Source organism: Chiloscyllium plagiosum, unplaced genomic scaffold, assembly GCF_037043375.1.
Source record: "Chiloscyllium plagiosum isolate Xiang-an unplaced genomic scaffold, Cpla_swu_hap1 HiC_scaffold_24, whole genome shotgun sequence".
NCBI lineage: Eukaryota > Metazoa > Chordata > Chondrichthyes > Orectolobiformes > Hemiscylliidae > Chiloscyllium > Chiloscyllium plagiosum.
In genome coordinates, this window is record NW_028270162.1 from 36,948,685 (window position 1) to 36,964,830 (window position 16,146).

At 41.7% G+C, this 16,146-nt stretch overlaps 1 protein-coding gene across 1 annotated transcript in view; it reads right to left on the minus strand.

The window, feature by feature from the left end:
- ddx54 (DEAD (Asp-Glu-Ala-Asp) box polypeptide 54) overlaps positions 1 to 6,723 on the minus strand; it is a 52,235-nt gene extending 45,512 nt beyond the window's left edge. Inside the window, exon 1 of the mRNA XM_088000085.1 lies at positions 6,534 to 6,723. Within this exon, the coding sequence (XP_087856211.1) occupies positions 6,534 to 6,677 (144 nt within the window). The 5' untranslated portion in view covers positions 6,678 to 6,723. The remainder of the gene's footprint in view (positions 1 to 6,533) is intronic.
- Positions 6,724 to 16,146: the final 9,423 nt, after the last annotated feature.

Sequence of the window (16,146 nt, forward strand, 5' to 3'; positions counted from 1 at the left end):
ATCGTAAGATAATCCCCACCCCACTCCTATCGAGATGCTAGTCAGACGAAGATACCCTAAACGGTTTCAAATGCATTTATATTCTTTGACAATAAGCTACACATGGTCCGGAAGGAGAAATCATATCCAGGGTGAGACACAGCCTGAGCGAGTATAGAATTTGGGAAATTGGAAGGCAGTGTGGGAATTCAGTGCAGAGGGGAGGTGATGTTTTTTGCTTGCTTTCATTGCTCTTTTAAAAAAGATAATCGAAGCCCATGACCAAGAACTCAGTGCAAAAGAAAGAGTGGCATCATAGGAAAATCACAAGTTCATTGGCTGGTAATGGCTGATAATTTGACTATTATAGGATACTTTCAGATTGAAGGTAAATAGTGGAAAATTTTACAGGTTACTAACTAAAAGACCAGTAAGACTTTAAAAAAAATCAAATTAAGAACTAAGTAAATAAAATAGAGATGCAGGGCAAGCAATGTGTTGTAACTACATGATGTGAGAGCCAGTGGACCCCTTTGTGGCTCACAGTGTAGCAAGTATAGGTTGCTTCAGAAATTCCAGCTCAGAGTTGATTAGCTGGAGTCAGAACTTTGAACACAGCAACTCACCAGGGAGGGTGTGTGTTGACCTCGATTCGGTTTCAGGAAGCAGTCCCAACTCTTAGATTACGGTGGCTCAGTGGTTAGCACTGCTGCCTCACAGCAACAGGGTTCCAGGTTCAGTTCCAACCTCGGGATCTGTATGTGTGGAGTTTGCACATCCTCCCAGTATCTGTGTGTGTTTCGTCCCAGAGTCCAAAAATATGTGTGTCAGGTGAATTGGCCATGCTAAATTGCCAATAGTGTTAGATACATTAGTCGGAGGGAAATGGGTCTGGGTGGGTTACTCTTCGAAGGGTCAGTGTGGACTGGTTGGGCCGAAGCGCCTGTTTCCCCACTGTAGGGAATCTATTCTAATCTAAAAAACTATCTTAAATTTGGTCCATGGGACAAGAAGGTGCAACTCTGAGTGAAACAAGTAGAGGGATCCAGGAGGGAGTGCTGAAGAAGCCCTTGAGCTTGTCTAACAGGTTTGAGATTTTTGCTCTCGTGTGGACGAGCGCCAGGTCTATAGGAAAGATGAATAAATTGACCATAGCACTGTGGTACATACAGGGAGCCATTCAAGAGGTGGGAAAAAAGAGAAATGTAATTATAAATCGGGAATAGCACAGACAGGGGAACAGATACTGCTGTCTGTGGCCAGGATCAAGACTCCCAAAAGCAGTGCTGCATGCCTGATTCCCAGTCAGGATCTCTCATCTGGGCAGCATGTGAGAAGGGAAAAAAATATCCAATTGTCATGATCCACGTAGGTACCAACAATATACAAGGAAGAGATTCTGCTGAGGGTAAAAGAGCAGCTAAGGGCTAAATAAAAAAAGCAGCATCAAGAAGGTAATTATCTTCAGATTACTACGTGAGCCATTAGCTAATTGGTACAGGGTCAACAAGGTAAATGTGCGGTTCAAAGACTGGTGTGGGAGAAACGGGTTTGAATTCATGGGACATTGGCATCAGTATTGGTGAAGGAGGGAGCTGCACCAATGGGGTGGGCTCCACCTTCATCATGCTGGAACCAGAATCCTGGCAAATCATATCTAGGGCTGTGAATTGGATTTTAAATTAAATAGTTGGGGGGGCTTGGGTTCAGTTGTATGGAAAACTTCTAAAAAGTTAAAAGGTGGATGAGGAGTGGGGGGGTGGTGGGCTCAACAGAAATTATTAAAATTTCCAGAACAAGTCTTAGGTCAGCTTGTAAGGAAAGGCTCAGTGATTTAACTTCAGGCACAGCAGAAAAGGGGACATCTATGAGAAGGGGAGCAGTCAACACAGGACTGGGGGTATTATAATTCAATACACACAGTATACAAAGCATCAGATGTGTAGCACAGATTGAAATTGGAGGGTATGACGTTGTGGGTATCACAAAGATGGGCTGCACGGGCATCAGGGCTGGGAACCAAATATCCAAGGATACGTATCCTACTGAAAGGACTGGAAGATGGGCAGAAGGGACAGGGTTGTTTTATTAGTAATAAACAAAAATAAATTGATTTGAAGGTATGTTTGAGGAGCTGGCCAGAATTGATTGGAAGGGGAGCCTAGCAAGAGGACAGTGAGCAACAAAGGCAGGAGGTTCTCGGGGTGATTCAGGATACATTGCAAACATTCACCCCTAGGACAAGGAAAAATGCTAACTGGAGGATGAGGCAACTGTGGCTGACAAGGGAAATCAGTTACAGCATTAAAAAAAAGCAAAAGTATACGATTTGGTCAAGATTAGCAGGAAGCCAGAGGATTGGAAAACCTTTAAAAACCTGCAAAGGAGAAATAAAGAAAATGGTAGTGGGGGGGGGGGGGGGGTGGTGGTGGTGCAGGGAAACACGAAATGTGAGAGTAAGCCAGCTAATAAAATGAACGAAAATTGCAAGAGTGTTTTGAGATATATAAACAGAAAGGCAAGAACACACTTTGAACTGATGGAAAATAAGGCTGGAGAAGAAGTATTGGGGAACAAAGATAGTGGAGGAAATGAATTGCTATTTTGCATCAGTCTTCACAGTGGAAGACACCAGCAGCATACCAGAACTTCAAGAGAATCAGGGGGAGAGATGAGTGTAGCAGCCATCACCTAGGAGAAGGTGCTAGGAAAGCTGACAGATCTGCAGGTGGATAAATCACCCAAACTGAATGGACTACGTCCCAGAGTTCTGAAAGTGATAGCCAAGGAGATTGTTGAGGTATTGATGCTGATCTTTCAGGAATCACTGGAGCTAAGGAGGGTGGAAAATGCAAATGTAGCACCCCTATTTAAGTAGGGAGGCAGGCAGAAGACAGGGAATTATAGGCTGGTTAGCCTGACCACTGTCAGATTTTAGAGTCTATTATTAAGGATGAGATTACAGAGCACTTAGAAGTAACATGGTAAAATAAGGTGGAGTCAGCATCATCAAGGGGAGGTCAGGCCTGTCAAATCTCTTAGAATTCTTTAAGGAGTTAACAAGCAAGTTAGACAACAGAGAGTCAGTGGACATAAACTATTTTGATTTCCAGAAGGCCTGTGACAAGGTGACACATAGGAATCTCTTAAATAAGATGAGCCAATGGCATTAAGAGCCAGGTACTGACACGAATAGAGAATTGGCTGACTTGCAGAAGGTTAAAGGGGTCTTTTTTAGGATTGCATCCAGTGACTGCTAGTGTTCGCAGGTCAGTGTTGGTAACACAACTATCCACGTTACACATTAATGATCTGGACAAAGGAACTGAGGGCACTGTTGCTAAGTTTGTAGATGACACAAAGATAGGTAGACGGACAGGTAGTGTTGAGGAAGCGGGTAGGCTGCAGAAGGACTTGGGTTGGCTAGGTGAAAGGAGTGGCGAATGGAATATGATGAAGAAAAGTGAGATTTACACTTTGGTAGTAACAAAAGAGAGGTAGATTCTTCGCTAAATTCGAGAAAAACTTAGGAAATCTGAAGCACAAAGGAACTTTGTTAGTCCTATTTCAAAATTCTCTTACTGTTAATGTGCAGGTTCAGTTGACAGTTTGGAAAGCAATATTAACATATGTTTCAAGAAGACGAGAATGGGATATATTGCCAAGGCTGTATAAGGCTCTGAAAAAAAATGTGGCTGTGGAAAAGCACAGCTGGTCAGGCAGCTTCAGAGGAGCAGGAGAGTTGACGTTTCAACCATAAGCTCTTCATCAGGAATGTGAAGAGCTTATGCTCGAAACATCGCCTCTCCTGCTCCTCGGATGCTGACTGACCAGCTGTGCTTTGCCAATGCCACGCTTTTTGACTCTGATCTCGAGCATCTGCAGTCCTCACTTTCTTCTCAGGCTCTGGACAGACCACATTTGGAATACTGAGAGCAGTTTTATGCCCTATACATAAGAAAGGACATGCTGGCTAGGAGGGGATCCAGAGGAGGTTAACAAGAATGATCCTGGGAATGAAGTGTTTGTCATTCAAGGACTCTGGATCTGTACTCATGTGGCACGTTGGCTCAGTGGTTAGCACTGCTACCTCACAGCACCAGGGACCCGACTTCGATTCCAGCCTGGGCAACTGTCCATGTAGAGCTTGCATATTCTCCCCACGTCTGCGTGGTTTTCCTCCGGGTGCTCCCATTTCCTCCCACAGTCCAAAGATGCGCTAGGTGAATTGGCCATGCTAAATTGTCTACAGTGTTAGGTGCATCTGTCAGAGGGAAATGGGTCTGGCTGGGTTACTATTCAGAAGGTCGGTAGGGACTTGTTGGACTGAAGGGCCTGTTTCCACACTGTAGGTAATCTAATCTACTCGATGAAATTTAAAGGATGCGTTTCAGAATAGCAGCTGGACAAGACATTGGTTAGGCCACTGTTGGAATATTGCGTGCAACTTTGGTCTCCTTCCGAACGGAAAGGTGTTTATAGAGTAATAGAGATGTACAGCATGGAAACAGACCCTTCGGTCCAATCCGTCCATACCAACCAGTTATCCCAACCCAATCTAGTCCCATCTGCCAGCACCGGCCCACATCCCTCCAAACCCCTCCTATTCATATACCCATCCAAATGTCTTTTAAATGTTGCAATTGTACCAGCCTCTACCACATCCTCTGACAGCTCATTCCATACACATACCACCCTCTGTGTGAAAAAGTTGTCCCGTAGGTCTCTTATATCTTTCACCCTAAACCTATGCCCTCTAGTTCTGGACTCCCCGACCCCAGGGAAAAGACTTTGTCTATTTATCCTATCTATGCCCCTCATGATTTTGTAAACCTCTAAGGTCACTCCTCAAACTCTGATGCTCTAGGGAAAACAGCCCTAGCCTGTTCAGCCTCTCTCTATAGCTCAAATCCTCCAACCCTGGCAACATCCTTGTAAATCTTTTCTGAACCCTTTCAAGTTTCACAACATCTTTCCGATAGGAAGGAGACCAGATGTGCAAACAATATTCCAACAGTGGCCTAACCAATGTCCTGTACAGCCGCAACATGACCTCCCAACTTCTGTACTCAATACTCTGACCAATAATGGAAAGCATACCAAACGCCTTCTTCACTATCCTACCTACCTGCGATTCCACTTTCAAGGAGCTATGAACCTGCACTCCAAGGTCTCTTTGTTCAGCAACACTCCCTAAGACCTTACCATTAAGTGCATAAGTCCTGCTAAGATTTGCTTTCCCAAAACGTAGCACCTCACATTTATCTGAATTAAACTCCATCTGCCACTTCTCTGCCCATTGGCCCATCTGATTAAGATGCTGTTGTAATCAAACATAACCTTCTTCGTTGGCCACTACACCTCCAATTTTGTTGTCATCTGCAAACTTACTAACTATACCTCTTACGCTCACATCCAAATCATTCATGTAAATGATAAAAAGTAGAGGACCCAGCACCGATCCTTGTGGCACTCCAGTCTTAAAAATAAACCTCCACCACCACCCTCTGTCGTTTACCTTTGAGCCAGTTCTGTATCCAAATGGCTAATTCTCCCTGTATTCCGTGAGATCTAACCTTGCTAACCAGTCTCCCATGGGGAGCCTTGTCAAACACTTTACTGAAGTCCATATAGATCACATCTGTCCTAATCAATCCTCTTTGTTACATCTTCAAAAAACTCAATTAAGTTGTGAAACTTGAAAGGGTTCAGAAAAGATTTACAAGGATGCTGCCAGGGTTGGAGGATTTGAGCTATAGGGAGAGGCTGAACAGGCTAGGGCTGTTTTACCTGGAGCGCCGGAGGGTGAGGGGTGACCTTATAGAGGTTTACAAAATTATGAGGGGCATGGATAGGATAAATAGACAAAATCTTTTCCCTGGGGTCGGGGAGTCCAGAACTAGGTTTAGGGTGACAGGGGAAAGATATAAAAGTGACCTAAGGGGCAACTTTTTCACACAGAGGGTGGTACGTATATGGAATGAGCTGCCAGAGGAAGTGGTGGAGGCTGGTACAATTAAAATGCATCTGGTTGGTATATGAATAGGAAGGGTTTGGAGGGATGTGGGCCGGGTGCTGGCAGGTGGGACTAGATTGGGTTGGGATATCTGGTCGGTATGGACGGGTTGGACCGAAGGGTCTGTTTCCTTGCTGTACCTCTCATGACTCTCTGACTGACAGGCTTGAATAGAGACCTGAAACGTTAACTGCGCCTGTCAAAAGCAAAATGCTATGAATGCTGGAGATCTGAAATAACAATAGAAGTTGCTGAAGAAATTCAGCATATTTGGCAGCATTAGTGGACAGAGAGAAAGAGTTAATGCTTCGAGTTCAGGAAGAACCCCAACCCCTCTCCCGAAGAGGTTCGGATTTCATTAACTGTGGTGTCTCCCTCCTCCACCACCACATTCATTCTTCCGATGGAGCATGCCCGATTTACTGATTGTTTTTCTGATCAGATTTCCAGCATGCTGCATCACTGACCGACCTATCGGCCTCGCCGACTTCACACCGGCAGAGAGCGAGCCGCTCATTCACGGGCCGCGGCCACCAACCTTGCCCACGCTGTCATCCTCCTCGGTTAAAGGAGCCAACTGGAACTCCCCGCCGTCACTCTCTACATCTACATCGCGATGGTGGGGCTGACTGTGGGCCCGGGGTTTCCGGCCTCTGTTCGGCCGCTTCTTCTTCAGCGCCATATCTCCTGGCGATATTCAAACCGTTCGACCGTTCCACCAAACACACGCGCTCCCCCTCATGCGAACTGCGCAGGCTCCTAGCAGGGTCAGAGATCAATGGGAAAGTCCACTAGCTGCTGACAACGGGGGGGGGGGTAGAGAATGCAGGTGTGCAATTTAATTAGTTTGGCTCAACACTCACAGATATGTATTTTTCTGAAATTTCTCTATAGTTGAAAAAATATATCTAACGTACCTTTAATAGTTTCTGGTAATTTATCCTATTGCATGTGCAATGTAATTGTGTGCCTCCCCTATCCCCTACTGTGTGTAGAGTGGGGTCGCTCTGAAACCTGGGTGTTTGCTGCTATCGCAACGTGTGGAGCGGCTGCAGGTAAAGGTGAGATGGCGGGTGATCCCCTGACTGTTAACGATTCACTTTGGGCAGACAATCCACTGACTCGGTGCACCAAGTCACTGGAACGAATACTTATTTGTCGGGGTGGCCGTTGCTTGCGTGGCAGGTTTCTTTCCCCCCCATCTCTGAACAGAATCAGTGCGCGTCACTGGATTTGTTACCTGTGTGATTTATTTTGGGAGACTTCCGCCAGTGAATGGAGCGTACTACGGGGAAATCTGAAATTATACGCTTTGTAAGGAGAACGGAAAAGTAGATTAAATATTTTTCAAAGGCGAATAACTCGGTGAATGTTGGTTATGTTCGGGGGACTCGAGCATCCTTGTGCCCAAAGCACGGCTGATTAACATGCTGCTTGCAAGCCTTTAGGATTGTAGTCATGATTTGGAGATGCCGGTGTTGGACTGGGGTGTACAAAGTTACAAATCACACAACACCAGGTTATAGTCCGACAAGTTTAATTGGAAGCACTAGCTGATGAAGGAGTGGCGCTCCGAAAGCTAGTGCTTCCAGTTAAACCTGTTGGACTATAAACCTGGTGTTGTGTGATTTGTAACTTTAGGACTGTACTTTTGCTTTTTCATTACAAAGGGGTTGGAACGTAAGGTTAGAAGAGAAGAGTTGCTGGAGTTGAAGTGTTAACTCTGTTTTCTTTCCAAGGATGCTACCAAGCTGAAAATGTGTTTCTGGAAAAGCGCAGCAGGTCAGGCAGCATCCAAGGAACAGGAGAATCGATGTTCCGGGCATAAGCCCTTCTTCAGGAATTGAGGGCTGCAGATGCTGGAGATCAGAGCTGAAACGTCGATTCTCCTGTTCCTTGGATGCTGCCTGACCTGCTGAGCTTTTCCAGCAACACATTTTCAGCTCTGATCTCCAACATCTGCAGCCCTCACTTTCTCTCAAGGATGCTGCCAAACCTGCTGAGTTTGTCCAGCAATTTCTGTTTTTTGTTTGTTTCAGGCATTCAGCATCCGCACTTTTTAATTTAAGAATAAAGTCGTATAGAGGCAATAAGTCTTTAATAAGACCACACTGAAATATTGTACTTCATGCTGTGCACCTCATTTAAAGAAGGATATATTTACCTTGGAAGAAAACGCAAAGGTTCATTAGATTGATTCTGGGATGAGAGGGTTAGGTACATACAGGTTTACAAGAAGAAAAGAGGCTTTTTGGCCCATTGTGTCTGTGCCAGTAATGAAGCACCTCCCTACTCTAGTCCATCTTTCCAGCACTTGCCCTATTGTCTTCTAGTTACTTTTAGTCAATGTGTTCACATGTTATTAACATACATCTGGGTAGCTGGGCTTTAACCCAGATCTCCTTGCTCAGTCATAGGGATACACTACAAGAGCTTCTTATAGTTTTGTTCACTGTGGTGCTTCAAGTGTTAATCAAAATATTCCTTAAATGTTGCAATGGTTTTTGCCTCTACCAATCTTCCAGGAAGAGACTTCCATATGCCTACCACCTTCAGGATGGGGAAAATAAGTCCTTAAATCCCCTCAAAAATTCCCCTGTTCCTTAAGTCTACAAAGAGATCATCCATGCCTATTTTTTCCCAGTCTAGTTCCACCAGCTTCACTAGTGGGTACATTGTAGCCCACAGTATTTTGGCCAAATTTTCTCAGATATGGTAATCACATTAAAGTTTCCACTCCACTTTTTCAATTGCAAGAAAAGTTCTGCATTTCTGACAAAAGATTCCAATCAGGGGTCCTTTAGAAGTGTAGTGTTGTACTTTAAATCTGACAGACCTCTCAGTGCAGGATAGTTAGGGAAAACCAAATTGCGCCTCCTTTATCATAGCAGTCAGTTACCATATTCTGTGATTTAAAGGTCTAGTATCTCCGGCAGTAATTTCAACAGCTCATGTATAAGGGCAAGTTACTAAGATAAATGAGAGGTTGGGACACCAGGCAATATTCTCTGTACATTGTGCAAATATCGCAAATCAGAAAAAAGATGATCTTACTTATAATCCACAAAGTCCAACATTTCTGAACCATTGTAGGAGCAAATTACTATAGATACTGGAAGATCACAAGACAGCATCCATGGAGAGAGAACAAGCAAAGTTTTGAGTCTAGATGACTCTTCATTAGAGCTGAAGTGTGGAGCAGACAGCATTTATGCTATAGTTTGAAGGAGATGGGCTGGCACAGGGGGTCAACTCTGGCAGGACACACACCATTGTTCTGCCATTCTCACATTCCAGTCACTTAATTGGAATTATGAATATCGTTTCTTCACCAGCACCCTATGCTGGTGCACTTTCAGCGCACTCCCCACTCCCAACTATAGCATAAGTGCTATTCCCTCCACACTTTACTTCAGCTCTGAGCTAGAGTCATCTAGACTCAAAACGTTAGCTTGCTCTCTCTCCCCATGGATGCTCCCTGAACCGCTGTGATCTGCAGCATTTGTTGTTTTCATTTCTGAACCATTGGTTGATACTCTCACTCAAGCTTACACTCACTGCAATTCAAACTATTCCAAGATCATTAAAACCATAATGATATATTCAACACACAAACATGGAAGATTTTCACTTACTGTGAAACTTACAATGTCATATACACTATTTGCTCCGAAACAAATGCTGGAGGTGAGTTCAGCACTGGAAAAAAGTGATGAGAATAGAAATTGGAGATCCAAGGTGGTATATGAATCAAAGGCTGAACATGGATTCCTTAATTAGTTTACAAAAGCACAACCGAGGTAGAATGTTTGAAATACTTCTGAAACACCAGGAAATAGTGAAATGTGGCTAGAGCGTACAATGCACAAAAAGACTAATGGCAACATGATGAAAGTTACAAGTCTGTCATGTTTGCAATAAAGATGTATGTGTCCATGCTTTCTATTCAAGACATTGATGATCAAATGCTGAAATAAACAAATTATACAGTAATTACTGGCACAGCAAGAATTATGTCTTTGAATTTGTGGAGTATATTAACTTTGATACACAGTTGCAGTCTTTGGATGAGTTGTGAAGATTGTGTTTTTATTCGTTGATAGTGAATAAAAGTACAGATCTAATTGTACAAAATTGGATGTGGATTTTGTCTATCAGGTTTGACCAGAATCTGAAGTTGTTTATAAGACTGTCTTTGCAGGAATTTTGTAACTTACTGCTTGTGACATTTTCTTCATTGTAACACCAATCAAGTAATTTTCTGTGAGCAGAAGATGATGTTTACTCCAGATGCAGCAGCTCTTGTGCTTAAAAGAATGGAGTAGCTCAGTATTGTATCAAACTGCATTGAAAACAAATTTTTGGAACAGCATTATGTTGCCCACAGAGAAGATCTTGCAATAGATAATGCTTGGAAACAGGTCTCAATTATGCACAATATTGAAACATTTCTAAGAAGTATATAACAGCGTACAATGTTCAACAGTCAAAGATGAAGAAAGGATACTTCAAAGAATTTGCCAAAGTCACAAAGTATGATGCAGTGACATATCAGTCTCAGAATGAAGTAACGTAGCTGTAGAGACACTTTGCAAGTAAGTGTACCAATGCAATACCACAATGTCTTAATTAATTACTGCAGAGAGCAAGTAAGTCATTGCAATCATACAATAAACAAATATTGCATGAAAATGCTCACAAAGCCACAACATTGGACCACATTGACAGCTTTAAAATGATGTTCTATATGAACTGGCATCACTGTACAAATTAGACCATAAGAAATTGGGACAGAAATATGTTGTTCGATCCTCAAGCTTACTACACAATTCAATAGGTTCAGACTGATCTGACATTACTACTTTCAGAGAAGTTGACAACAATTGAAGCTGCGCTGATTTCAAAGGCCAAGATTAACAAAATGAAGATTCAGTATCTAGGTGAATGTTTTGTTGGAGTGATGAAGTTAAGAAGATTCTGGTGACTCGTGTGACCATCTGTGTAGCAGAGTTTCAGGAAACTAAAGTGTTGAGTAGGACTCTTGCTTAGGCTATAATTGCCACGACAATCAATTATTCATTAAGAAAATACAGTGTGATATGATTGATATCAAAATATTCCACTCATACAAAATTATGATGAAAATGTGTTCACGTATCTTTGTGGCCAATGATATAATTCAAAACCTGTAGTTGCGAAAAAAGTTAACATGGGTTCCATCCATACATTTTGTGATTTGGTGAAGTATGCCGAAAAGATGACCAGCTTCAAGGAATGTCCATTATTCTGGTCATGTGTGTAACATTTCAGGTATGGAGTGCTGACTGTGAGCATGGATTTAGATTTATTGTTATAACCTAGCTGAAGTCCAGAAATGTGAAATTGGATCCCAGACTGAAATCTGACTTGATAGATCATATTTTTTATTTTGTTTTGATTTTAATGAGATGCTTTCTCACCGGAACATAAGCACACATGTTGCATGTTTTGTTTTAACAATAAAACAGAAGATTATTAAAAAAAAATAAAAAGAATAAACCATTAACTTATAACACAATTGAAAGAGTTTTAAACATAGTAAAAATATATTTCCACTAATCCCAAAACACTCCTTTACAAGTTCTGAAAAATGTCCCTTATACACAAATCACCCTTTTACAGTATTGATACCAGAGCAAATTCTTTACTGAATATCTCAATAGGCTTAAGGTAAATGTGACTTTAAATCTTAGTTTGGAAACACTGTTTGCTGCTTCTTGGAGCTATCTATCATGTACTTGAGCTTAAATGTCCTCAATTTCAAGTCCTCTTTCATGTTTTATCCTTACACTTCTGGAAAAATTAAATTTAAAAATTTAAGAAAACTTCCATTCTTGCTTTTAGATTAACCTGAAATATAATTGACTAACTAATGGCCTCTGCTTATAACTGTGCACATCATTTGTTATTTAAACTGATGAGACATGAACCTGCTACCAAATGTCTATTTGTAAATTTAAAATTTCTCCCTCCTGCAACTTACACAGGATTTAAGTATTGGAGCTGTGGTTTAGCAAGTGAAGTTACATTTTAGACAAACAATCAATTTTAATTTCTTTAAATCACTGCTCTATTTGTTTTGTTATTAACAATTAAATAAATCTAACAGAGTTTTCAGATACATTTTAAAGGATTTAAGGTCTCTAATCATATTTTCTACCTTAGTCTGCTCTTCGTCATATTTATATTTTTGGTCTGTATATCTCACTCTTTGAGTATCACTGATATACATCTGGTGCAGGTGGAGCCATGATAGAAATGTTTCCATTATCAAGCTGCAGATTGTAGCTGAATGCTTCTTCGATGAAATAAGCGCTTCAAATGTTCAAGCTACTGAGTTATCTGAAAATGTTGAGATTGTTTGACATCACGATATTCAGCAAGAAATAATTTTATATATGTTTTTATTATGAATCATTTAAAAAAAAAGGAAGTCAAGATCAACTGAAGTTTTGAAATCAGAATTAGAGATTTGGGAAAATAATTGCAGCTGAAAGGTGGAAGGGATGTAGGGACAAGGGGAGTGATGGAGTCAAAGTAGGGGAAATACATGAGAGAAAAGGTTAAGGAGGAGGGAATTGGGAATATTTGCTTAAATAGTGTGAAGAAAAAGGGTACTGTTTCACATTCCAAACTGCTAGTTGGGCTAGAGTCAAAAAGTATGGTGCTGGAAAAGGACAGCCGGTCAGGCAGTATCCGAGGAGCAGGAGAGTCAATGTTTAAGCTCTTCATGAGGTTGGGCTAAGTAACAGAGGTTAGGTTGAACTAACAACTGTTTCTCTGCTCTTTGAAGGGCAATAAGATTCTTTGTGAAAACTAAAATATCAGACCACATGCTGTATCGTGGGTCTCTTGAGCTGACGTGCTCCTCAGGAATTGGGGAACATGGGAAGTATGATTAAAGGACTTAGTTGGAAGTGTTTATGAATTCTAAGGTGATACTTATTTTGTGGGGTCTGTCAATGAGGAATAGAATTTGGCTGTATTACTGATGAGTGAAGGAGGTTGGCAGTGGTAGATATGGTGATCTATTTGGAAAATAGTGGTAGGAGTAGCTGAGGTACTAAATGCTGAGGGGTTAGGAGAGGTCATGTAACACTCAATAGAAGCACTGCTTGGGTTCTGTTCAGGATATTGCTAGAGTTTTAGTGTGGTGTTTGTCAGGGTTTGGGTATGTGCTGAAAGAAATTTTGATAGAATTGCAGGAGGTACAAAATGCTTGATTTTGAGTAATCAGTTTTTCGTCTTCCAGAGGATACTGTTCCAGGAGAGACCATTGGATGCAAAGTGCTATCTTCAGCCCCTAGTTCTCAAGCCTATCATAGTTAATGAAAACACAATTAAAAAAATTTTTTTCAACTATTTTGCTTTGCTCTATGATTTTTCAGGCATCTCTCGTAAGATAAGTCTGCATACTTTAGTTTTAAAACTCTCTTAACACATAAATTTAAATATAAACCTGTGCTTGAAAAATTCAGCATGTTTGGCAGCATCTGTGGAGAGTCAAACAGTTAACATTTCAAATCCAAAGTGACGTCTTCATAACCGATGAACGGTAGAAATGTAATGAGTTTTATGCCATTGGTATAGATGGGGGGGGGGGGGGGGGGGGGAGAGGAGGTCAGTGTTAAGTAGACACAAGGGAAAGTTAGGGAATGGATTGACAGGTGAGAGAAATGAAGTAAATATGTCATGGAAAAATAACAAAAATAATAGTTGTAGCAAAGAATAGCATTGAGCTAGAGTAAGTGTGAATTGCAGAAGAAAGGATAGCTTTGACAGAAAAACTGAAAACAAGACAGACTTAACAATTGGCAAAGCAAAATCAAAATGGAGGACTAGGTTCATGTTTTAAAGGTGATTGAATTCAATGCTGAACGCAGATATAAGATGAGGTGCTGTTCCTCAAGCTTGCCTTGGACTTCCCTGGAACATTGCAGCAGGTGAGGACAGAAGTATAAGCATGACGGCCATGTGGTGAATTAAAATGGCAAGCAACTGAAATATGGGGGTCAGGCTTGCAGAGTGAGTGAAGATACAAGTAGTCACTCCAATGTACTACAACGACTACACTATATGAAGTTAGAAGAAGTACAGGTTAATCACTACTTCATATGACAGGAGTGTTTGTGTGGTGAGGAGAGAGAGGAGTTATAGAGTCTTAGAGATGTACAGCACAGAAACAGACCCTTCAGTCCAATCCATCCATATCGACCAGATATCCTAACCTAATCTAATCCCATTTGCCAGCACTTGGCCCATATCCCTCTAAGCCCTTTCTATTCATATTTCTATCCAGATGCCTTTTAAATGTTGTAATTGTACCAGCCTCCAACACTTCCAATAGCAGCTCATTCCACACACGTACTACCCTCTGCATGAAAAAGTTGCCCCTCAGGTCTCTTTTATATCTTTCCCCTCTCACCCTAAACCTATGCTCTCTAATTCTGGACTCCCAACACCCCAGAAAAAAGACCTTGTCTCTTTATCCTATTCATGCTCTTCATGATTTTATAAATCTCTTTAATGTCACCCATCAGTCTCCAATGCTCCAGGGAAAACAGCCCCAGCTTATTCAGCCTCTCCCTATAGCTCAAATCCTCCAAACCTGGTATCATCCTTGTGAATCTTTTCTGAACCTTTTCAAGTTTCACAACATCTTTCCAATAGGAAGGAGACCAGAATTGCATGCAATATTCCAAAAGTGTCCTAACCAATGTCTTTTACAATGCTGTGAACAATAAAGGAAAGTATACCAAATGCCTTCTTCACCATCCTATCTACCTGCGACTCTACTTTCAAGGAACTATGTACCTGCATTCCAAGGTCTCTTTGTTCAGCAACACTTCCCAGGACCTTACCATTAAGTGGATAAGTCCTGCTCTGATTTGCTTTTCCAAAATGCAGCACCTCACATTTATCTAAATTAAACTCCATCTGCCACTTCTCTGCCCATTGGCCCATCTGATCAAGATCCCATTGTACTCTGAGGTAACCTTCTTTACTGTCCACTATGCCTCCAATTTTGGTGTCATCAGCAAACTTACTAACGATACCTCCTATGTTCGCATCCAAATCATTTATATAAATGACAAAAAGTAGTGGGCCCAGCACCAATCCTTGAGGCACACCACTGCTCGCTGGCCTCCAGTCTGAAAAGCAATCCTCCACCACCACGTTCTGTCTTCTACCTTCAAGTCAATTCTGTATCAAAATGGCAAGTTCTCCCTATAATCCCATAAGATCTAACCTTGCTAACCAGTCTCCCATGGGGAATCTTGTCGAACACCCTACTGAAGTCCATGTAGATCACCTCTATCACTGCCCTCATCAATCCTCTGTTACTTCTTCAAAAAACTCAATCAAGTTCATGAAACATGATTTCCCACGCACAAAGCCATTCTGACTATTCTTAATCAGTCATTGTCTTTCCAAATACATGTAATCCTGTCCTTCACGATTCCCTGCAACAACTTGCCCACCACCAATGTCAGGCTCACTGATCTATAGTTCCCTGGTTTTTCCATGCCACCTTTGTTAAATAGTGGCACCACGTTAGCTAACCTTCAGTCTTCTGGCACCTCGCCTTTGACTGATGATACAAATATCTCAGCAAGGGGCCCAGCAATCACATCCCTGGCTTCCCACAGAGTTCTAGGGTACACCTGATCAGATCCTGGGGATTTATCCACTTTTATGCATTTCATGACATCCGGCACAAGCACCTTTGTAATATGGACATTTTTCAAGATGTCACCATCTATTTCCCCACATTCTATATCTTCCATGTCCTTCTCAACAGTAAACACTGATGCAAAACACACATTTGGTATTTCCCCCATCTCCTGCGGTTCTCCACATCGGTTGCTTTGCTGACCTTTGAGGGGCCCTGTTCTCTCCCTCGTTACCGTTTTGTCTTGAATGTATTTATGAAATCCCTTTGTATTCTCCTAATCTTATTTGCCAAAGCTATCTCATATTGCCTTTTTGGTCTCCTGATTTCCCTCTTAAGTATACTCCTACTGCCTTTATACTCTTCTAAGGATTCATTTAATCTCTCCTGTCTATAACTGATATATGCTTTCTTCTTTTTCTTAACCAAACTCTCAATT